The sequence below is a fragment of the Anolis sagrei genome, chromosome 4, assembly GCF_037176765.1.
Source record: "Anolis sagrei isolate rAnoSag1 chromosome 4, rAnoSag1.mat, whole genome shotgun sequence".
In the NCBI taxonomy this organism is placed as follows: domain Eukaryota; kingdom Metazoa; phylum Chordata; class Lepidosauria; order Squamata; family Dactyloidae; genus Anolis; species Anolis sagrei.
This window is the reverse complement of record NC_090024.1, coordinates 63,601,461-63,616,425: the sequence shown is the minus strand read 5'-3', so window position 1 is coordinate 63,616,425 and position 14,965 is coordinate 63,601,461. Positions and strand designations below refer to the sequence as shown.

General features: G+C 37.7%; 1 protein-coding gene across 1 annotated transcript in view; it reads left to right on the top strand.

Moving 5' to 3' along the window:
• Positions 1 to 14,965, top strand: part of LAMA1 (laminin subunit alpha 1) — a 115,865-nt gene that overhangs the window by 10,973 nt on the left and 89,927 nt on the right. Inside the window, exons 2-4 of the mRNA XM_060775074.2 lie at positions 6,693 to 6,863; positions 7,847 to 7,959; positions 11,733 to 11,975. Coding sequence (XP_060631057.2) covers positions 6,693 to 6,863; positions 7,847 to 7,959; positions 11,733 to 11,975 — 527 coding nt within the window. The remainder of the gene's footprint in view (positions 1 to 6,692; positions 6,864 to 7,846; positions 7,960 to 11,732; positions 11,976 to 14,965) is intronic.

The window sequence follows — 14,965 nt, the reverse complement described above, 5'->3', positions numbered from 1 at the left end:
GTGGTCCAGCCAAGTTCTTCTAATGTGGGGAGGAATACGCTTTTTCGGACTATTTCTGTATTTTTTTTTTTTTTAAAAAAATCTGTTTTAACTTAGCAGTAAACAATTATCAGCTTGATTGATGTTGCTTTCCGAGTATGTATTTCTAGATGAATGGTTATGGCTGAAGGCAGGGTTAAAAGCTGAAAGTATTATAGTTTGTGAGTCTCAGAAAGAGGGGTGTTTAGTAAAATCACTTCCGGGAAACAAGACTGGTCTTTTTGCTGTAAGTTGTAAAAATCTTTCCAGGAATCTCGCCTATCTCCTTGTAAATGCTGCCTGGGGAGCCTTTTTCTCTCTCTTTTAGTCAGCAATCTTCAGTGGTTGCCACACTGATGAGAAGAGTTCTCTGTGGGGTTTCTGTGATCAGTAACTTTAAAGAGTCATAGAAGGCTGTGAGATCATCTTAAAACTTTGAAAATACTTGACCAGACCACTGATTGTTTTATTGCTTCCTCTTGAAGATTAACTTTGCTAGAATGGTGACCAAGTCTTGCATAACACTTGCGTTAGGCCCATGCCGCATATGGAACTAGATTTATTTTAATATCTTGCTTTGATTCTAATTGCCCTCATTCATCTGTTACCCTTATCATACTTATCTATTCTTATACTGCTCAGAATGCCAGGCCACAGTCCCTCAAACTGTTGGAGGGCCAGATTACAATTTGAAAAACAAACAAAAACAAAACCTTAGTTTGAGGACCCCTGGTTTAAGACTTTGAAAAAACTGGTAGGTGCAATGGCTTGTTGAACACAAAGCCATCTGTGTTTTCAGAATGTGAGATATTGAAATATGTGATTTCATAAAAGGAATACTAATTCACAGATGGTTTTGGGGATCACACCCATAATGACACATATTCTTGTCTTATTTGTGCTTGAACTTCTCTGTTTAAATTTTAAAAATTCAGTGCTCAAGATGGTTTAATATTGTAATTATGGAGCGATTCTCAGGCTCACATTTGAACGTGAAGAATTGCCAAAGTGCAAATTCCTAAGCTCCAATATCAGTATTCATGGTTCACTCATAGTTGGGGTTGTATAAACATTTTAAGTTCTGGATATCATCATGCAAGTTCTAAGTACCAATTCTTCAATGTCTTAATATTCTAATCCAAAAGTCTCTCCTGATCCATAAAAGCATGAAAGACCCTTCATTCGAAAACATTTGTTCCAGATTTTTATCAGAATAACAGAAGAAACAGCTGTCTACTTGTTATAAATTTCTGGTTGCTTTACTTGGAAAACTAACTTACAAAGAAACTGTCTTTGAACTATTTAAGTGGTTATTTTGGAAAGAAAATTATACATTATTCGTTGTTGCTTTGCAGTTTGGTTTTCTTCCCATGGACAAAATTGGAATTATGAAGTGATCTTTTATTACACTCAGTGTAATAAGAAATACTTGTACATTGCACCACTGATGGAAATTGTTCTTGTTGGTTTGATACAGTGTTCATAACATAGTGCTCTGAACACTGACTCATATGGTAGCATTGTACATACATATTGATGTACAATTCTAGCATATTGTTTTATAAACTTGGAGTGGACAACTTCCAGGTAAGGTTTCTGTAAGAGCAGAAAAGACTGGCTGGGCAACAGAATATAGCCACCAGACTTTTGTGAGAGGAGGCCTTTTGTGACATGATCCAAATCTCAAACATTCTAGGAATCCCCAAACTTCTAGAAGTCTAGCCATCTGGAAGGGAGAAATTTTACTGCTGTCAGGATGAATGTGTTGCTTTGACAGAGTAGAAAGAGTTAGCATTTGTCATAACTCACCCTCTAGAACTGAATGATTCAGATGGAGAGAAAACAGATTGCTAGGAATCTGTATCTTTTAACCATGGTGGTTTTTCTGAGTCAGGGCTTATGGCAGAGGAGGACCCTACTTCCCAACAGAAGCTGTGGACACTGAAGACCCATTGCCATCAGTCATTGAGTGATGAAGGGACAAGGAAAGTTTGTGTTGCTCCCAGTGGTAATTAAGGTGCAGCCCTAAATGGTTTGGGACCTGCCTACCTTCACAATTGCATCTTCCTCCATGAACCTGTGTGCGCTCTAAGATCTTCTGGAGAGGCCCTTCTCTCATTCCCACCTCTGTCACAAACACAGTTGGTGGGGATGCAGGAGAGGGCCTTCTCAGTGGTGGCCCCCAGCTCTGGAACTCTCTCCCCAGGGAGATTAGGCTGCTGCTCACCCAGTCCACTTTTCATAAAGACCAAAAAATGTGGATGTTCCACTGTGCCTTTGATTAAACAGTTTACTAAATAATCCCCCCCCCCCCTCAGCCATAACTGTATATTTGGCTCCTGCACTTTACCACTGTTTTCTGCCCTATAGATATAGTGTCCTAATTGACATTGCTTTTCTAGCCCTAACTTGTCATCTGGCTCCTGCAGTTTTTCCATCTGCCCTGTCCTTGAAATTGTATTGCACAGGCCCTGTCCAACTGAGTTTAGTATTTGGCTACTATGTCAGACCACTGGTTGTTTCTTGATGTTATTTTATGGTGTTGCTTTTATAAATTTTACTATGCTATGTTTTAACCTATGTTTGACCAGGCTTGTCCCCATGTAAGCCGCCTCGAGTCTCTTCTGGGAGATGGTGGCGGGATACAATAATAAAGTTGTTGTTGTTGTTGTTGTTGTTGTTGTTGTTCTTCTTCTTCTTAATTAGAGACACCTGCCTATAAATCTTGCAGCCACTGTCTGGCAGTTTTATTGCTTTCAACCCTCCTTGGCAACTACCTATACTATTCATGTTTAGTTGAGAACCCAAATTATACCCAAAAATGTGGTTATTCCAGAGGAAACTCAACACACCAGTTGCTAGCTGCAGCACCCCTTTGAGGTGCCTTCCCAACACTCTGGATCCAGAAGCAAACCTACCATTTGAACAATGAATGATTCAACTCTGAATACGGATTCTGAATTGCTGCTTGATTGTAACTGTTCAAAGTAACAAACATAATGTACCACCTCTCTGAGCAACGTGTAGTAAATACATTATCTGATATTCTATATACTGGTATGAATCCGTTAACAAAACTTCTGACAATTTTACAAGTATTTTTATGCCCTCCAGGTCCCCCTCCTCTAAGTGGAGGTTTCTTTATTAGCATCAGCATCCAGAGGATGGTGAAGGAGGTGTGGTGAAATGCAGACTTCAGTGTCTGGTTGCATCACCAATGTTATAAACTTTGAGCCATGAATCAATGAGATTCTGCTCCAACCAATACTAGGATAAATGTGTGTACCTGCCTACAACTGGCCCGGTAAACAGCAGGTGCCTCCAGAATCCCTTACTGAGTTTACATAAACAGCAAAACCAAGAAAGTGAGAGCAGATAAGCCTTCTACACCAGTTACCTCCTGTATGCTAAAAATGATCTGTCAGAAGAGAACCCCCTTTGGTTATGTCTCCAAAATCTTAAGAAACATAAAAGCTGTTGAAAGAAAAAGTGATCCATGGATGAATCTCTTGAGAAACTTTCATATCATCTCTAAAAGATTTGAAAGATTTTTATTTGCTTATTGGCATGTAGGAACGTATTCCTATTCTTTAGATGTTATGAGTGTTCTTATTATCTCTTCTGTTAAATAAGTTATGCCTAGAAACACATTTCCTTGTTAATTGACGTATACAATTTGAAGACTATGAACTGTGTTGAAAATAATCTTTTGAGGTAGGATTATGTACCTTGAGTTCTGCTGAACAGTTTTCAAATCACCTCTAGAAAAAGTCTCATGTCGCTATCCCAGTCTCTTTCCTCTACTGTATTCCAATTTAATGTTTACTTAACCTTCCAACCTTAGTTAGGTTTATGGGCAAATCATCTGCACAGATTTTAGTGGGGTGTGCTTTCGCATACTATATTTAGAGTGTATTGTTGTTACTGTTCCAGGTGTAACTTTAATTCAAGGTCAAATGAACTGTAACCTATTCATGGTATCAGGTAGCACTTCTTTTTACTGTGAGAAACTTTTCTCCCCCTTTAGACAAAAATGCACAGCTGGATAATCAAAGGAATACCAACTTCACTTCATTATATAAAGAAACTGGCAAAGATTAAAAGGAGCAATTATACACACTTGCTTGTTTAAATTAGCACTCAGATCTCTCTCTTATTCCTCACTAGTTCTTTCTTTTAAGCCTCATCCAAGCAGATGATTAAAAAAATCTTGATTAAATAGCTTAATCTGGAGATATTTTCTGGACTTTTGATGAGTGTAGTAGGACATTTATATGACTTGTTGCTCGGTAGGACATAAATCCATATTTCAAAGAATGTTTGTGGTAAGACAGTTAAGGGCATACACCTAAATGCCACAAACCAGAAAACAAATCTGAAATGGTGTATATTCTATGAGTTATAATGCTTATTTTTAGTAATTTAGCCTCTTTGTCTGCAAATGTGCAACCCACATGAGAATAGATGTGTATATGTGTGTGTGCTTGTGCCTTGAAGTCGCCTGCCCACTTACAGCAACCCCATGAATTTCATAGGGTTTTCTTAGGCAAATAATACTCAGCGGTAGTTTTGCCAGACCTTTCTGTGTTAGGGGAAAACTCTACTTAGTAGAGAGTTGAAACATCAGGAAACAATATCATAAAATACCTATATCGCATATCTAGTTCTGTGTGACTTCTGCAACTAAATACGTACCTGGAGACGAAAATGTCCCATTTGCCTCAATGAGCATTACATCTTTTTAAGTACTCTTTCATCAAATGATATATTTAAAGCAAATATAAGAGTACAGGAAATGACCAGTGGCAGTATTACAAAGTACATTAATGCAATGAAATGCAATATCCATAGGGGCTTGCAGCAAAACCAGCAAACAGAACTTTGGCACTTAAAAAGCAAACTCATTTATTATGTCAGTTTATATTTTTCAAGCCAAGATCTCACAGTCCCAAGTTATTTACTTTTAGTCACCAGTCTAAAGTGCTTAATTGGAAACACATTTTGCTTAATGGATTCACAATGTAGAAAACCTATAGTTGAAAACCTTATTCAAAAGTCTAGAGGGAAAAAATAATCTCTTTTTACTTTGCATCATGAATGACACTGAACAGGGTCAGGGGCAGTGCTTAGCAGCAGGATCTATCCCCATGCCTTTGTCTGTGGACTGTTCCTGATATGATTTATAGCCCACGCAGTAGACATGTGGGAAGATCATAGACTGCATAGGGAGAGGGCTGGTTAGCCCCACCATCCACCTGCATATGTTAAAATGTGCGAAGCACCATAAGAATATTTGAAATGGGTTCAGTCAATTTGGGGGGGGGGGAGGGGACTACAGTTACTAAAATCTTCATGCTAGCTTGAGACTTGGACTTCATAGTTAAAATGAACTTTCCAAGCATGGTATATGAAAATGTTCATTAGATTTTAGGTTTTTTTTAATGTTCACATAACTCCTTTCAGGTTTTCTAAAGCAATTCTTGGCTGATCTGTCAGAAGAGAACCCCCCTTTGATTTGTTTTAAAGTTTCAATGAGAGCTTTAGTGGCAAGTTGTATTAAATTTCATTATTTCATTGAGTAAAACTGACATCTTTTATTATGGTAGACTGGATTGTGAACGTGGTTCAGAATTAATTAAGTGTCATAACACATTGTGATTTGTGTCCCAGATATATTGCCAGACTTGTCCTGGACATAAATCTTTTTTGAATTTTTCTCCTGCTGAAAAAATAAAAAATATGCATTTGAGCCTCATACTGTTATTCTAAAGACACTGCTTTATTTTTCTGTTACATATGTTTCTAAAGTTGCTGTTTCAGACATGTTAATTTAGTAAATTCCTAAATGGGCATGTTTGTGCAGACACATAAGAAATCACCCTCCTGTAACAGAAACCTGACAAAGGTTCATGAAAATATAATGGAACTTTTATTTGTAAGTTGGATGAAGGTGTAAAGCAGTGTTTCTCAACCTGGGGGTTGAGACCCCTGGGGGGTCATGACGCGGCTTCAGGGGGTCACCAAAGACCATAAGGAAGCATCTATTTCTGATGGTCTTAGGAACCCCTTTGGCAGAACAGGCTGAAGATCTCTTCGCCTGTCATTATCTTTCTTTTTTGGAAACAGAAAGTAAATTTCCCCACCAGAAGCTTTCCTTCTGCTCCAAACTCCAAAACTCAAGGTCAATGGCCACCAAACCCTTCCAGTATTTTCTGTTGGTCATGGGAGTTCTGTGTGCCAAGTTTGGTTCAGTTCCATCGTTGGTGAAGTTCAGAATACTCTTTGATTGTAGGGGAACTATAAATCTCAGCAACTCCCAAATGACAAAATCAATCCCCGCAACCCAGCCAGTGTTTGTGACAAATTTGGTTCAGTAAATGAAAATACATCCTGCATATCAGATATTTGCATTACGGTTCATAACAGTAGCAAAATCACAGTTATGAATTAGCAACGAAAATCATGTTATGGTTAAGGATCATCACAACATGAGGAACTGTATTAAGAGGTCGTAGCATTAGGAAGGTTAAGAACCACCAGCGTAAATTAATCAAAATAAACTTTGCCATATTGTTGAGAATGATGCATCTGGTTGTAAAGTATTGTGAGATGACAACCATATGTACCTTTCAAAGTGCCTTATAACATGATTTTAATTTCTCCCCTTCTTTCAGGTTTATTTCCCGCCATTCTTAACCTTGCTAGCAATGCTCATATCAGCACCAATGCTACTTGTGGTGAAAAGGGCCCTGAGATGTTCTGTAAACTTGTGGAGCATGTTCCTGGCCGACCTCTACGCAATGCACAGTGTCGAATATGTGACTCCAGTAGTTCAAATCCCAAAGGCAAGTTAGACTGGAACTGTTTCTGGTTGTTTCATGAAATGCTGCTTATTGTATTGATTGTGTTTTGAGTTACAGCTGGTTAGGCATATAACTACTTTGGTAATTTAAAGAATAATTCCTAGATAATGTCGCTATAGTCACTAAAAACTTAAATTATGGATTGTCAAGAAATGTACCAAGTTACAGCAGATTTGTTTTAAATCAGTGGAATTCAGTGGATCTGATGATTAACATGGTGGCATGAATAAACTGGACATAATGTACATCAAACATCAAATGGAAGCAATAATAATCCACAATATCAAGACAGATAATCCACATTATCCGCTTTGAACTAGATTATCTGAGTCTATACTGCCAGATAATCTGGATTTTATACAGCTGTGTAGGAGGAGCCTGTATAACATTTCTCTATTCTTTGTTATTTATTTATTTACAGTATTTATATTCCACCCTTCGCACCCCAAAAGGAACTCAGGACAGATCACAATACACACATACATGGCAAACGTTCAATGCCGTTTTTGACATACAAGACATACATACAGACAGAGGCCATTCAGCTGTTCTTCCACCGAGTCCTGGAGGTTGCTCAATTCGGCCACAAGGGGAGCTGTTGCTTCATCCACGCCAAGCCTCCCCACTTTAAGCAGTCCCTAATCTTTCTACTCACAGCTCGCAGCTGTTTTTGAACTGCTTAGGTAGACAGTGAGCTAGGCAATTTCTTTTTTTTAATAGCTTTTTTTAAAAACAGCTATTAACAGTCAGGCGCTCAACTCCGACTCGGGCTTTGAACTTGCCACCTTTTGGTTGACAGTGATTTATTGAAGCTGATTAACCAGTTGCCAACTTAACTTTTTAGGACACATGTACATATCTTATTAAGATGGCAGGAATTTATTTAGCATGCAGACTGAATGCAGCAAGTTAAAAATTCTAGGAGGGAAATCTGACATTAATTTTCATTTATTGTTTATTTTTAGAACAACACCCTATCTCAAATGCTATAGATGGTACTAACAACTGGTGGCAAAGTCCTAGTATTCAGAATGGAAGAGAATATCATTGGGTAACCATCACTCTGGATTTAAGACAGGTAATAACAGCAACATAAAGTATGGCATTTTAGTGTATAACATGATCAAAATATTTCTAGTTTTCTGCCATGGAGTCCAGTGGGAGAAGTAAAGAAAGTGATCAGTAGGTGACTATTTTTATCTTTTACCCACTCTTGTAAGATTTTCTTAAACTTAAAATGGATTCATTTAGTTGTATCATCAAACCCATTCTCCTTATTCTTTGGCCGGTATCTGATGGTTTATTTCTGTTCATGGTAACAGAATTCCCCTTGTGGGTATGAAATCCTGGGGCCCTTCCACACAGCCCTATATCGCAGAATATCAAGGCAGAAAATCCCACAATATCTGCTTTGAACTGGGTTATCAGTTCAGATAATGTGGGATTTTCTGCCTTAATATTATGGGATATAGGGTTATGTGGAAGGTCCCCATGTCTATGTGAAAAGAAAGAATCCAACACTTTCTATTAGCACAAGTGGTAGGATGTTTAGAGATCGCTCCAGCAAGTCTGGCAGTGTTTCCTCAACTGGAAAAACTGGCATTCCTATGATGTAGCCAGTGATCTTTGACAATTAGTTTTCAGCATCCTCAACTAAAGATAGTATATGCATTGCATTTTACATCTGTACATGCTAGTTACTCTTTATGTTTAATTCATATAAGTATGATGGTCTATGCTGCCCTCATACATTAAGGGTATATGTAGATATATTCTATCTATGTATGAATAATAAAGATTGGTAAGAAGTATATAGACAAATTTAATTTTATCATGTTACTTTGAATTCACAGCACAGTACTTGACTATCTTCAAACAGCATAGACATTAATGGACTTTTGTTTAGATTGATTTCTATTTTTGCCAATCATTAGATTCTAAAAGTTTAGAAAACCAGGTTCATAAACTGTGGACTGATTTAATCTATTTTGAATAGGAATGAATAGGAATAAATGAATAGGAATGCATTAATTTAGCTCATTTTTGTGTCATTGAAGTGTTTTTGTTCTCAAACTCATACTTACATTTAGTCCAGATGTGCAGTCATGCTGTAACGGTGCCATGAATGTGTCGCCTGAAGATAGTTCTCCACATAGCTTTTTTCATTATTGGCTCTCCTGTGTCATAGTGTTGAATAAATATGCCTGAGAGAGCAGATCAAATTAAAAGATAACACAATGACCCCCTGGAGGAACACTGTTGCTTTCTTTTCTCTGAGGAATGATGCTGTACTTATCCATGAGTGATCTATAATTTTGACCCCAAAACCTGCTCTCAACTTGTACACAGGTTGTATGGGTATTCAAGAGCAGTAATCTTCTTTTTCCTCAAATTTGCTGTCTTTTATTTACCTACTAAATGTAAAATCAGTACTTCCAAATCAGCACTAATTCAGTTAATATATGAATAATGGACAGCTCTGAAAGGTCCAGCACTGCATGTAATTTGAGGTTGCATGTCAGTAGTGCTGTGTGAACTGCTCTCTTGTCTTGGTAATATAAGAGTTTTCCCTGATTAAAAAAAAACTCTTTTGTAATTTCAAGAACAATTGATTCACTGAATTCTTTGTAACTGTTGACCTAAAACAGTTCGAAAGCTGAGTTCTAGCTATATTAATAATAAAAAAATATTCTTCAAGTTTGTATAAAATCGATAATTTATTTCATGTCAAGAGCATTCCATAAATAAATATAAAACTGATAAAATAGAGGGAGCACAAGTGGCTAAATAATTTTAGACCAAAAATGGGCAGCAGCGACCACATTGTTTGTAGCCTTAAACAGTTTTTCCTCTGTGCATGAGGCAGGGCATTGTGGACAAACATACAGATGTAAAGTAGTAGGTGGAGGATTCTTCTAGGTAGTGCCATTTAACCAGGTTGTCTTTTGATCTTCCAATACCATTTCTGGGTATGTTCAGGGACTTCCAAGTTGCCCATTCTTGGTTGGGTAAGACACTCATGGGGGGGGGGGGGGCATCCATTTGGGATTTCCTGGTTTAGCCGCCCTGGAGGTTACTCTTGATGTTGCTGGGGGAACATTAAGAGGAGTGGTGATTCCCATAAAACTTTTCCTTGATTTGAGTCTACTGGGAGGAGGCTGATAGCTATGCAGTGGATGGCTTTCACAGTGTTCAACCTTATTTCTCTCACAATTGGCAGCAACTTCCTATCGCACATCAGGGAGGGCAATGCCATCTAGCTTATAGAGTTTATCAACAGGTGTAGGTTTGAGACATCCTGTGATTATTCTACATGTTTTGTTCAATGCTATATTCACCTGCATCACATGGACAGACTTGTGCCAAAGAGGGCAGGCACATTCAGCAGTTGAGTAAGACAAGGCCAGGACTGATGTTCTTATTTATTTTAGGTCTGCAATCCTTGTGCTGCCAGTAAGTTTCTTTGTGCTTGGTGTTTATACAGTGTTTCCTAAATGTTAGTGTTTGATGTAAGGTGACACCGAGAGATTTAGGATGGAAACAGTGTTTAAGCTCTTGGCCTTGCCAGGTAACTTTCAATTTCCTGTTGGTTTCATGGTTATGTAGATGGAAAGCACACAGTTGTTTCTTGGCAAGGTTAGGCTTCAGGTGGTTATCTGTGTAGTGGCTGGAGAAATCTTTCAGAGCATTAGTAAGTTGGTTTTCAGCTGTTTCAAAGTCTTTTGCTTGTGTTGTTAAGCCAAGGTCATCAGCATATATAAAGCTCTTTGTGTGTGGTGGCTGTCTCTGATCGTTAGTAAAAGGAGAGAAGAAAGATCACCCTAGGCCATGCCAGAATTACATAATATGTGTGGGTTGAACGTGGGTTCAGACTGATCCCATAATATTCCTTACAAGAGAAGCACTGAAGCCCCTGTTGCTTGAAATAGCACATCTGCATAATACAAGGACATTAACCAAGTTGCCTACTGTAATATCTTCTAATAGCAAGCAGCAAATCTATATCATGGACAATGCAAGAGCACTAGCTTGTCTTTGGACAAAACTGTCTCTTTTATTTTACTCTAATGCATAGAATGAGCAGCGTCGCTCCTCTAAATGCTTTGGTAATATCATATTCATTATTTATAATATCTGCTGTTAACTCTTTAATTATAATAATGCTTATAATTTGTATCTGAATTTCAAGTCTTAATAGGATATTTTTCTCTGAAATACATATGAATCACTTCTTTGATATGGACAAGTTGCCACTAGAAATAACTTCCAGGACTCATAAGATACTTGTTAGAACAGGTGATTCTAGTAATTATATTTTCTCTTAAAGTACTTTGAAATCACAGAAGTATCCTTTTCTGAGATGAAGTGAACATTTCTTGCCTTCAATGCATATTTTGATCTAAATCTTTATAAATTAAATTGCTTTCTTAAGTGAGCAATTTACTTGCAGACAGCCAGCCTGGAGGAGAAATTTAGCATGACTTCCAAATGTTATTTCTTTATGTGATGCCACACTTCAATCACCATCTAACTTGTCACTGCATACATAGTTTTTAAATATTTACCATGTTAATGGGATGATTGAACTTTGAAATCAGTGAGTGTGTCAGCTTTTTAATGCCTCATGAAAAATACAATAGAAAACAGAAATCTCTACCACTTCCACCAAGACAGCATGGTATGACATTTCCATTGTAAGTGAGATCTGAGATCATTAACAGCCTTGAGGAATCATCTTGATTGTTCTTATACATGTGAAAGCTGCTTGGGTATTTTCCAGAAAGACCATGTGGTAAAAATATATTTTATAGACTAGCCTTGAATATTGCTTTTTTATTACATCTGTTTCAGGTTTTTCAAGTTGCGTATGTCATCATCAAAGCTGCAAATTCTCCACGACCTGGAAACTGGATTTTGGAACGTTCTGTAGATGGCATTGAATTCAAGCCTTGGCAGTACTATGCAATTAGTGACACAGAGTGCTTAACTAGATATAATGTAACACCAAGGCTTGGGCCTCCTACATATAAGAGAGATGATGAAATGATCTGCACTTCTTATTATTCTAGGCTTGTGCCGCTTGAACATGGAGAAGTAAGTTTCATTTTTATTCACATAACCGTTATTATTATATGCAGGGTGGCTGTATAGGCACTGTAGCATTGTATACATATGATAAAAAATGGCCAAATGTTAATTTTGTCCCACTTAGTTCAGATTTTATTCAGAATTAAGGCATAGGCTAGATTGTCCTTCAGATAATAATAAACTTTATTTCTATACTGCCTTATCTTCCAAAAGGGATTCAGGGCGGTGAACAACGAAAGATTGGCAAACATTTAACATAAAAACAAGTTCAAATAATAAACATAACATAAAAACAAGTTCAAATAATAAACAATCAAATACATTGGGATATACTTATAAAACAACTCAAAATAACAGGTGAGAAAGTTTAATATACAGAATAAAATAATTGGGACACACTTCTCTAATGACTCTAGTAATGGTCATAGAGTTAGCAATGGGCCATCAGGACAAAGGTAAGTCTCCATGAGCTGGGTCAAAATTTAAAATAAAGTATGAATCCTTCTCCTCCCCATATGCTCGAGTATACAAGTAAACTTTTAACAGTTTCTTAAAGGAGAGGAGGGAAGGGGCAGTTTTCAGTTATTTTGGAAGGGAGTTCCAGAGGTGGAGAGTGATCACGGAGAAGGCCTCCTTTCTCATTGCCATCAGCCACACTTGAGGTGGGGGTGGGACCAAGAGAAGAGCCTCCTCTGCAGAGTGCAGTGCTTGGATTGGTTTATATCCAGAAAGGTGGTTTTTCAAAAAGTCTGGGTAGTTTTTCAAATAGTCTGGACCTGGGACAAACAGGGTTTTATAGGACAAAACCGCCATTTTAAATTGTGTCCAGGACCAAACCATTAGCCAGTGGAATTGATTGTGTGCTCACTATGGCCAAGCTCCAGTCAACAATCTGTCTGTAGCTCTTTGGATCAGTTGAAACACTCTTCAAAAGCAGTCCCATCTAGACCATGTCACAGTAGTTCAACCAGGATGAGATCTGATCCCTCAAGTAATAGATTGGTTACTTTCTCAACCTGTGGGTCCCCAGAGGTTTTGGTCTACAACTCCCAGAAATCCCAGCCAGTTTACCAGCTGTTAGGATTTCTGGGAGTTAAAGGCTAAAACATCTGGGGACCCACAGGTTGAGAACTACTGTAATAGATGCAACTAGCAAACAAACTTTATTCCTAGCCACTTCCGAAATCTGAGTTTCTAGGCTTCCAGTTGAATCCAGGATTGCACTCAAGCTGTAGACTTGCATCTTCAGGGGGAGTATAACTTTGTCAAGCACAAACTGAATCCTTTTTCACGATCTCCTCTTTGACTAGCCAAGAGTATCTCTGTCTTGTTTAGATTCACTCTCCATTTGTTCACCCTTATTCAGTCCATGAATGATGACAAATTGTGGTTTAGAACCAAAACTGTTTGTTTGGCTTCTGGTAGAAAGTAGAGGTGCGTGTCATCTGTGTACTGTTACAATTACTGTATGTATAAGTAGTAGTATAATAAGTTATTGTTTAAGACTAAAATTCCCAGAATCTTTTCTCCAGTGGGGCTGCTGCATGTTGACTGCAGTTTATGGGCATTGCAATCCCAGGATTTAATTGGATTCTACCTTCCAATTGGAGCTGATCCAATTAGTTCCAAGAGTAGAGCCACTGAATCAATGTGGATGTAATAAAGCAATATATACTCCTGGAATCATTACATTGATTCAGTGGCTCCATTGGGACTAACAATTGGTGTTAGGATCTAAAGTAACTTTTCTGAATTCTGTTATTTAGATATGATGAAAAAAAATATTTAAGTCCCACTCCCAATCTCACTCTAAGTAAAATCGTAGAATTTGAAGTAGCAACTGAAAAGTTCTGCTTAGGAAGATAATTCTTGTTACAATACTATATATATGCCATTGTCTTGTCCTTTTGCACAGTTAATTAAATGATTGACTGAATTGTCACCTCCTTTCAAGTTTAGTGCTTTAGCTAAAGTGCTAAGTTAGAGCAATGGAGGGGGAATCAACATCCGCATTGCCAATTTGTTGGTGCAAATTGCATTGAGATGCTTGAATGATGTACATACATAGAATGGTATAAAAGTTCGGAAGAATAATAGAGAGCTAACAATACCTCTGCCAGTTCAAAAGTGCATTGTCAAAACCTGGTTGGTGTTCAACAAAAAAGCTTTGTTTTTGAGTTTGCTTTCCTCTGGTTGCATTTAAGATAACTTTTAATTAAACATTTTTGTGGAACCCCAATTTGCAAAGGAACAAATTATAATTTGGGAGAACCATGTAAATCAGGATCTGACTGATTTTTCAGTCTTAGTTTGGAATGAAAATGGAAGCTATACTGCGGCAGTTTTGACCAATGACCAACAGGATTTCATTTGAGATAGCTGAATATTGTGTTTTGGGTTTAATACAAACTTTGCAGCTCAAACCACTGATAAGAATGGCTTGCAAAGCCCTATGAAAATCAGAAGCTTTTGTCAAATGCTTGGGTGGGAAGATATGCAGCTTGTAATTTATTTTTCTCTTTTGAAACAAAATTGGAAACATGCTTTCCTTACATGTTAGAAACCACCCTAGGTCCCTGTGGGGAGACAGGGCAGTATACAAATAAAGTTTATTGTTGTTGTTCTTGTTTTGATATTTGACTTACATTTTACATTTTTGGGCTACAATTCCCAGAATTGTCCAACTACAATTTTGGAGATGTAGACCAAAAAGTAAGTTTCCAATCTTTGCGAAGATTTAATGGCCCAGACCAGCATGAGAAACAAGAATGTGTTACGTAAATAGGCCTTGCTAGGAGATAGTCCATAAAAATTCTAAGTTTTAAAATCCCAGTGGCTGTTTACTGAAAGCTTATGGCTGTTTATTTAGACCCAGAATCTAATTATCCTTTTTTTCTTTTATTTTCAAAAATGCTCTCTCTAAAGACCACCTGAAATGAGAACAAAAATGTCAAGCACTGAACCAGCAGCCCCTCCCCCTGCCCCAAATGCTGTGT